The 9,465-nt window shown below is 37.6% G+C and overlaps 1 protein-coding gene across 3 annotated transcripts; it reads right to left on the bottom strand.

Moving 5' to 3' along the window:
* Window positions 1–231: 231 nt before the first annotated feature.
* dctd (dCMP deaminase) lies at window positions 232–8,613 on the bottom strand. 3 transcript variants are annotated; one of them, XM_049721590.2, is made up of 6 exons: window positions 8,500–8,613; window positions 7,881–7,980; window positions 6,235–6,370; window positions 4,581–4,697; window positions 2,124–2,220; window positions 232–1,277 (listed from the first exon to the last, which is right to left on the bottom strand). In XM_049721590.2, the coding sequence occupies exons 2-6, from the start codon at window positions 7,929–7,931 to the stop codon at window positions 1,193–1,195; spliced, it is 486 nt and encodes a 161-aa protein (XP_049577547.1). In that variant the 5' UTR covers window positions 7,932–7,980; window positions 8,500–8,613; the 3' UTR covers window positions 232–1,192. The 3 variants fall into 3 exon arrangements, with proteins under 3 accessions (XP_049577547.1, XP_068506886.1, XP_049577546.1); XM_068650785.1 differs by lacking the exon at window positions 8,500–8,613 and adding an exon at window positions 8,140–8,441 and having other exon boundaries at window positions 7,881–8,012; XM_049721589.2 differs by lacking the exon at window positions 8,500–8,613 and adding an exon at window positions 8,140–8,431.
* Window positions 8,614–9,465: the final 852 nt, after the last annotated feature.

The raw sequence follows: 9,465 nt of genomic DNA, 5'->3' as shown, positions 1-9,465 counted from the left end.
TTCCACCCATATCTCATCATTGTTAGGCAAAACATTTTCCTCTGTCCAGAATATTCTGTAATAATCCAAAGCTGGCGTCTAGCATTAGGCGACACATCAAGCATTAATCAAAACATAAGATATAATCGAGTACTGAACATTCTTAGACGCCTTTGGCAGTGTCCGTGATTTAGAAAAAACATCAGGGATGGATTAAACAGTTCATTAAGGGTCATTAAGGTATTCAGGAAATTTACCAAAAAAAACATTTATTTCAAAGTGCACAGAAATACATATCAGATCATAAAGTTATAAAAACCTTTGTCATTACCACATATCAAAAATGTCTAGTTATGTCTACTTTATTGATTTAGTGTGTAGGTATAATTATATGCTTAAAATGCTTCTTTTATTGATTTGATATGTGAATATACTTGTCTGCTTATGTACTTTATTCAATAAGGATATCTGTTTTTGTAGCTAGGCAGCACTTTTTGTTTTTCGACTCCATTTCTTCAAGTTCTAAAACTGTAACAGTGCCAAAGCAAGTGGGGTATGGGCCATAATGTCAGTGATTCAACTCATTCAAAACAAATGTTTGTGAGTCCTGTAGTCAAGAAAAACACAAACTTGGACACATCATTTTGTACCATGGAAAAAATATGTTCACAATGTTGACAGGACAGTCTGAGAGATCAAAATGGAATAATTGGGGCAAGATCCCGTTTTAAAGCATACTTTGAGGTCAGCTTCCATAATACTTTTTTTTTTTTCCATTTTGTCTCATAGTTGAAGTGTACCTATGATGAAAATTACGGCCATCTCTCATCTTGTAAGTGGGAGACCTTGCACAATTGGTGACTGACGAAATATTTTTTTGCCCCACTGTAAGTGAAATGGACAGGAACTTAACAATATTTCTCCTTTGCCATAGTTGGGGAATGTCTTTGGATTAAAAAAAAAAGATGAATAATTTTTAAACTTAAAACATGTAGACTTGTAGGTGGAACTCAATTTAATTTTCAATTAAAAATGTGAAAACAATATCTATAAAACTCTTCTTGTTACCTAGATTGCAAAAGCAAGTAATCTGTATCTTGTCAAAAAAACAAAAACAAAGATACAGGGCTCAAAAAGTATATACATAACAAATCCAACACTTTCTCTTCCATGTTCTGGCTTTTTGGCTGGCCTTGATCAGAAATTTGGATAGTCACGTTGTTGAGTTGTCCAGCGCTGTTGGGAGGTTTATGGAATTAAAATCAATGGTAATCTTGGTCCTCTTCGGCTTGAATTGCCTAACAAGAAGACAGGAGGATGTAAATACATAGATTTACACAAAAACAAACAAATGTCTAGAATTACTAGCCTAACTGTAGCACTGTTTTCTTTAAAGAAACAAAATCTTAAAATATGACTACTATAAAAGACCAAAAATGCTGCCCAGTTAAAAAAAATGTCAAAATGGCAGTCTTCCTGTTAGCATAAGGTGAGCCTTTTTTTTTAGGTCTTGAACTGTTACATAAGTCACAGAATTTTCACAGATCTAGGTGAAACATAGAACCAGGATTGGCTCATTAACAATTTATAGAGGGCACTGTAGAGCCAATTTCTGAAACCCGCATAAGAGATCGCTGAAATATTGATTGCTATGCCAGGTGTGATGTGTGTGCCAAGTCTCACGAGTTTTCGCCTAGGTCCAGACCCTCAAAAACACCATGATTGTTCTTTGTAAAGAGCACATTGTCACGAAATAACGTTTTCAATGACTTTTCAGCTTTAACATGTTAACTAGATGAAACACCCAAAATTTGATAAAATATCTTATCAAATTATCATTCAAATATGACCTCTGTAAATATGCAAAAATGGGCAAAAATTGTACTTTCAAATACTCATAACTCACTCCCTGTACATGTTGGGGTATAGGTATGAACGCCTTTTTTGTACATATGAACGTGCCCCATTTTGTAGCCACCGGTGGCAGTTAAAGCACCACTATGTCTCTATGTGCATTAGTTTACTACTATGAAGACCATCTCTCAACCGTAAACGGTGGGTTGGCGTTATGGGAAAAATGTTTTACAAGTTGGGACCACCAAATCTGTATACTATAAAGTCACACACAAGAAATGGTTACTCACTGGAACTGTACACATGCCATATTGAGTAGTCGTCTTGAGGCAGTCATCTCAGGTGTGTCATGGTATTTGTCAGAAAGATAGACCACTGCCTTAATGCCTGGACAGAAGGTCAGTGCGACAAAGCAACGATACACAACTAGAAAATGCAATTTCTGGAGAAATTGCATGTGAAGGCGAAGAAACTGAATAAATTCTTAGGGAATGCTGCAGAATGATGTTGAAACGAGTTGAATTACTTGAGAAATGTAGAAATGAGAAGTGTAAAACAAAATTTTGAAGAATTTGGGGTGAATTTCAAAATTGAAAGTTTTGAATTTTTAGTAAGTGGGAAGTTGTGCAATAGGTAGGAAAATGATGAACGGTTGAAAGTTGGAATGGGTTGAATCGGTTGAAACGTGTAGAAATAAGACGTGAGAAAAAATTGGGGAGAATGTGGCGTGAATTTCAAAATTGAAAATGTGGAATTTTTGTCAAGTGGGTAGTTCTTGAAAAGGTAGGGAAAAGATAAACATTTTAAAGTTGGAACAGGTTGAATCGGTTGAAAAATGTAGAAATTAGAAGGGAAAACGAAATTTTGGAAAAATTGGCGGGAATTTCACAATTAAAAATGTGGAATTTCTCATGAGTGTGAAGTTGTGGAATAAGAAAGAAAAATATGAAGAGTTTAAAGTTGAAATGGGTTGAATCGGTTGAAAAATGTAGTTACATTCAAAGTAGTGTTTCATAGAGAATGAATGGGAATTTAAAAAAGAAATTGGGGCAAATTTTTTTGAAATTTGTAACGAAACGAAAACTACGGGTTTAAAAGTTTCACTTGGGAATTCTAAAGTTGAAACAGGTTGAATCGGACAAAAATTGTAAAAGTTAGAGCAAATGTTTACTTTAGCACTTCTGGTTTTATTGAGGGCACTTCTGGTAGCATTAAGGTCAACTGATTTATTTGGGTCACTTCCGGTTTGTCTTGGGTCATTTCCGGTTTATACTAGATCACTTCCGGTTTATATGAGGTCACTTCCGGTTTTATTGGGGGCACTACCGGTTTGATTGGGGCCACTTCCGGTTAACTTCCTGTTAAAATTGGGGCACTTCTAGTTCACTTCCTGTTCATGTTGGGGCACTTCATGTTCATTTTGGGGGGCTTCCTGCCCTCTGCATTTTGATGTTATGGGGGGGATTCACGCTGAGCCAGCTTGGGTGGTAGGTTGCGACAAAAGGCACAGCCAGGAACAAGCAGATGCTTAGGGAATTGTCAAAATGTCCTGCCCCAACTCTTACCTCATCTTGTGCACTGAATCAAGCCAACACTGCAGGATCCCTAAACATGCTGTTTGGTAGCCTTGCATAAGAGGATGTCCCTCCCTTGTAGAAGAATGCAATCAACATGTCTGACTTTGACTGTTTTTTCACTCTTCTACCAGTGAGGGCTCTAGTAATTGATCTTTAGGTTGTAATATTCATGTTAATTACTGGCATTGACTCTCCAGAGTCTGGTCTTGTTATTATTACTCTCATTGCTTGACTACCCAGACATACGTATGAGGAGACCCCTTTCCGTCCTTTAAGTCATCAAACGCTGCATGCAAGTAAAAAGACGTAAAACAAATGTGTGATTTCCTCCATCCAGACAGGAACGAAGCTTGTCTCGGGTCTACAATAATCCCTCGTTTATCGCAGATAATTGGTTCCATGACCACCCGTGATAGGTGAAAATCCGCAATGTTGAGAAAATATATTGTTACAATATCCACAAAAGACTTTTATGAAACTTTATTGTATTTTTGAACACTGTATTGTATTTGTACTTTTAAATGCTTTTTGCTATTTTTGAACACTTTTGTAAACATTTTAAAGTCAAACAGATTTTCAGAAACATTCTTAGTTAAAAAATAAACCAGAGTAAATATATTGTTACAATATTCACACGAGACTTTTATTAACCTTTATTGTAGTTTTATACACTTTATTGTTTATTAAACACTTTATTGTATTTTTAAATACTTGTAAAAATGTTTAAGTCATATTGACTTTCAGAAACATTATTTAATTAAACAAATAAGAAAATAAATAAGAGTAAATAGTCTCTAACCCTTTAGTAATGACATAACACAAATAAATGTTTTTTTTTCATGGCTGGGACAGATAAATTGCATTTCTATTCATTTCAATAGGGAATGCCGTTTGAATGATGGTCATGGAACAAATTAAACTCATATCTCAAGGTACTGTACAACTATGTTATTAGACATGCAAAGAGCATTTTTAATACTGTTGTTACACTATTTAACTATGGGAGTAAAAATAGTTCTCAGTACAGTTTCATAAAGCCACTAACCATTACTTAACCCCCCCCACCCCCCCCAAATAAATCAGCATTTTTCTTAGCATTTCAACTTAAATCCATCACTAACAAAAGAAAATCATCATCAATCAGCCAATAGAAATTACACCATTACCAACCTGCTTGGATGATGAGTTTAGCACATTCATTACAGGGGAACAGTGCAACATAGATGGTACAGCCCTTCACATCAGCGCTGTTCTTGTTCATGATGGCATTTAGCTCTGCATGGCACACTGTGGGACACAACCCGGTGATTAATATAATCCACCTGTGTATGTTCTGAGTTTGGCTGATTAAGAAGCACTTTTGAGTTTGTCTTCAATGTTGAATTGGTGCTGTATGTGACTATGATGTAATTTTAAATATAAAAGAGATATTTTTTTCAAAACAATGAAAAAAAAAAGTCAGACAGATAAGGTTTCATACATTTGTTAGAGCAGCATAAAATGACAATTTAAATGAACAATACACTACTAGAGTTAACTATTACGCCTTTTTGGGTGGTGAACCTCTTAAACCACTATGAGCCATGTTATGGAGACCCAGCTTAAAGTGCGATCATGCTGTTTGTGTTTAGTAATATAATATAAATATAAAACTAACTAAAAAACCCATGGCTTCTTTTCAAAAACGCTTTACAAAAAACATTCCTTTCTCCATGCCATGTCATATCCCTGGGAACTTGTCGAACCACTCTGATTTTATTTGACAAGTTGAGTCCCGGTTAAAAGCTTGTTTCGCTGTGTCATCTTGCTTCTTTTTTTGTGGGCACGGATATGGAAAACTAAACTTTGTTTGTTGTTTGCTGCAGCTCAGGTGCTGAGACATTGTTGGTGCAGTGTGCTTATCAATATTATGTTAGTAGCAATGCCGATACATTGCTAGCCTCACTGCAATGTGGAATATACTATAAATGATGCTATTGGATTGAAAGCCATATTGTGATGATAGATGTTAGGGTTTTCCAGGTTATCTTTATCGTAGGATTATGTTGGAATGTAGACTGTAATGATTAAATCAATCTTGTCTTGCCCTCACAATGTAATGATTAAATCAATCACGTCTTGCCCTCACAATGCAGAGTAAGATGAAGTGGTTGCTTCCTCTGCTTGATTGACCAGCTGCAGGGGAAGCAATCAAAGTTGTTCTGTTTCCCACAACAGTGTAAAACACCCCCTGCTCTGATCTTATCAGAGGCCGGGGGTTCACCAAACCTGTCCACTCACCCCCACTCTGTTCCTCCTAATAAATATGCCCTTGCAGGGAGGAGACTTTTAGACTTCATTCGATAATCGCTGTTCAGACAGCGACGAATGGACTCTCCACCTGCAGGTGTCTAAAAGAACTTGCTTGTCTCCTGTTTGGTTCTTGCAAAATAAGTTGGAGTGAGCAAATCTCTAACAATACAATCGTCAATCATATGCATCACTGGCCCCATTTAGAAACGTGGGATTGTTTGATTCGCAAACGGACATTTTCATTTCAATACGACAGCTTTTGAGACCATTTCCACAAGGAGAGTTTTATCAAACAAATCAGCTCTACACCTGAGAAATATTTATCTCGCCAAATTCATTTTCAAATCGTCATTGGCAACGTAGCAAACGCCGTGCGATCCCTGCTCCAGCTAGCACCCTGACGTCATTGTGACATAGGCCATGCAAGGGACTATAGTACAGAGCGGACACTCATGAGTGAGCACTTGGAATAAAGTCATGTAATAATTGATGCTGTTATGACAAGTCCATTTTTGTTCAAGTAACACATTACCATAGGGATATTTAGTGTCCAGACGATCAGCCGCCGACCGAGCCCAAGGTAGTTGATCATCATCACAGCCGTTAGGCATTCCATTGTAGCCAATGCCAACAATCTTCTTCTCCTGGTTCACTATACAGGCCCCCACCTGTAATTACAAAAATAACTAGGGCTGTCATTAATGAACCTTTATGGAGCCGATTATCCTATGGATCATTCGAGAAATTGAACACTACACCAATTTCCAATATAATAATAAATTTTGGTTTTCAATTTTGGTGCCTCTTTTTTCCCATGAATACCTGTTCCAGATGACGTAAGGAATTACAGTCAAACCTCGGTTTTCGATCACAATCCTTTCCAGAAAGCAGTTCGAGAAGCGAATCGTTCAAATTCCGAATCTATATTTCCCATTACAAATAATAGAAAAAAAAATAATCCATTCCAAGACTAAAAAAAAAAAAAAACTGCATTTTTTAAGCATTTTTTCATTTGCGAAATTTTGTCCGATCGCGCGACTGCAGCGCAACGCCGACTGCGCATCTGCACCGCGCTAGTCGCATTATTGTGACAGTGCCGTCGCTGAAATTTAGAAAATATTTTTAAACTCCTGATGTACTTTCCAAAATTGGACCTCAGTGCGCATGGAGTTGAATTTGGTCCGATCGCGCAACCACAGCGCGCCGGGCGCTCACTGTCGCATTGCTTTAAGAGTGTCTTTGAGTTTTAGGATGGCTTCACTGCTCTCACTTGCTTTCTTTGGAGGCATGATTAGGGGTTTGTCAAAGTAACGAAAATACAACAACAACGGAGTCAGTCGGCATCCGGGCCGCGCGGTCGGGTTTTCTCGGGTCCTCTCGGCTCATCTCGCGAGGTTTGACCTCCAAAATTTGTTCGACAACCGAAGCAAAAAACTTTAGATTTTTTTTGTTCGAATTCCGATTTGTTCGAGAAACGGGACGTTCAAAAACCGAGTTTTGACTGTATTAAAAAACAAAACAAACAAACAAAACAAAAAAAACATGCAATGACGGTCATGCTCGCCTGGTCCTTATTCATTTTTCTTCACCATTGCCCACGTTACAAAGGCAAGCTATGCCAATATGACAAGAACAAATTAATGCACACAAGGCAACTGAATTTAAATCTTAACATGTTTTATGAGGTGAGATTTGTGTCAATATTATTTCCACAAATACATCCACAATTTTGTTTTTCAGATCCACAGATATATTTGTGATTTCCACGTTTTTCAGATTCACAAATACATTCGTGATTTTCACGTGTTTTTCGGATCCAAAAATATATTTGTGACTTTAACGATCTCATCCATCCATTATCTGTACGGCTTAATCCATCAATATAGTTTTAAAGTTAAAAGGTTGGTGCAATCATGCCATTTTACTCATTTTTATAGCTGTATAAAAACTTACAATCTTTGTGACGATTTTTCTTTGGAACCAACTTGTTGGAACGCTTGCGCACGCACCCGCATTATATATTAATATAACTTCATTTGCCTGTGCATGTTAACTAAAGCCTGAAATGTCAGTTTAAGGCTTAAACTTAAACCTTAACCAGTTTGTTGTTGGAAGGGCTTCAACTTTAAGCCCTTCCAACAAAAACTGAATCGTTTTAAGTTGGGACACAATACACACTTGTGAGTTCGGGTCTTTGCTTCTCTGAGCTGACAAGAATGCCACAGCCATGAAGTACTCGGGCCATTCCAGGTAGTCTTCCCTCTTCTTGGTTGTGCAGCTGCAGAGATCAGTCCATTGACAAGATTCGGCCTTAAAAGGTTTACAAACATGGAAATCGTGCCTCCAAGAAAAAGCGTGTATTTAGTCAACTGACGGGGAGCCCCATTCTATGCGTGAATTGTTTCCGGAGGTGTCTCTCGTCAGATAAAACACTTACCCGTGGCAAATGTCTGTCTTCGGCCGCGAATTGCTTTCCATAATCGGTCAACCTGGTCCGCGATACAAAACTTTACTTTCTACGCTTGGTTCCGCCAATTTGTTGATCCCTTTCTCTACTTAAAATAACCCGGAAGCAAGTTCACCCTGGGTTTTGTTTTACAGGTAAACTAAACTAATCGGAGCCATGTGCGAAAGTTCCAAGACTAGTTGTGTGTCAAAGATTTACTATACAACCCAAAATCCTGTCTAATAAAGTCAAAAGTGTAAAACATACATACATACATACATACATACATACATACATACATACATACATACATACATACATACATACATACATACATACATACATACATACATACTAAACTCCAGCCGACACTGATGACACTTTCCTCCTGCACGACTACTGCACTTTGTCCGCACTACTGTTTCCGATTATTCATCTACTTTTCTATTATTCGTTTACTTGACTATGTTACTTGTATCTACCTCATGCACTGGATGGAGGTCTCCAATTTCATTGTACTATGTAGAATGACAATAAAGGTTTTCTGATTCTGATACATGCACGCACACAAATTATATATACATATATATATATATATTTAAATAAATGTTCTTTCTTCAAAGTCTGGGTGCCATCATTTGGATCGATGGGTTTAATCTGCAAAGAAAAAACAAACTTTTGAGTTATCAGCTGCTAAAAGGTGTCTACATCTTTCTGGGGCACCCTGTATATATGCCGTTGCCTGTCAGTCCTCGTGAGGAATAAACTGCAAAAAAAAAAAAAAACATCCTCCGTTCAAACATTGCCGTCTAGTGGCTAATCACATGACTTACCTGCTAAATTGTTAAAATACAAAGGCCTTAACAGTACATGACAAACCAAGCACTGCAGGCAATCTTAAATCTGAGACTATTTTTGTTTGGAAAAATTATACCCATTACAATCTGCAAGCAAACTGATCCTACAATCAAGCAGGGCCAGCAAGGCATTCTCTTCTGGCCCTGCAGAATCACTGACCTAATTTAATTCTTGCTGTGGCTCCACTGTCTCCCCCTAGCAATTAGGGTAGCTTGATGAGTAAAGTTTGGTCTCGATTTGGTGTCGTGTTCAGCCACATCCATATAATCATGCTTAAATGTGCTAAACGGTTCAGCTTTCTCTTTAAGTGTACAGTTGTTTTTAAAATGATCGGTTCATTTGCTGAGTGTTTCAGGGAGACTTATGGCTGTCTCCGCCACCCCCCTGCCCCACAGCCTCTCGTGCTGAGTAATATTAATGCTCTCCCTTTAAGAAATCTAGTTCAGGGTGTTAATTTAG

This window comes from Syngnathus scovelli, chromosome 5 (assembly GCF_024217435.2).
Source record: "Syngnathus scovelli strain Florida chromosome 5, RoL_Ssco_1.2, whole genome shotgun sequence".
NCBI classification, from domain to species: Eukaryota; Metazoa; Chordata; class Actinopteri; order Syngnathiformes; family Syngnathidae; genus Syngnathus; species Syngnathus scovelli.
This window is presented reverse-complemented; position numbering and strand designations above follow the sequence as displayed.

Coding starts and splice junctions, on each gene's coding strand:
- dctd (XM_049721589.2), bottom strand. CDS start 8,180: ATGGAAAGCAATTCGCGGCCGAAGACAGACATTTGCCACGG. Junction 7,981..8,139: donor AAGACAGACATTTGCCACGG/GTAAGTGTTTTA, acceptor TGATCTCTGCAG/CTGCACAACCAAGAAGAGGG. Junction 6,371..7,880: donor GCAAAGACCCGAACTCACAA/GTGTGTATTGTG, acceptor TTGTAATTACAG/GTGGGGGCCTGTATAGTGAA.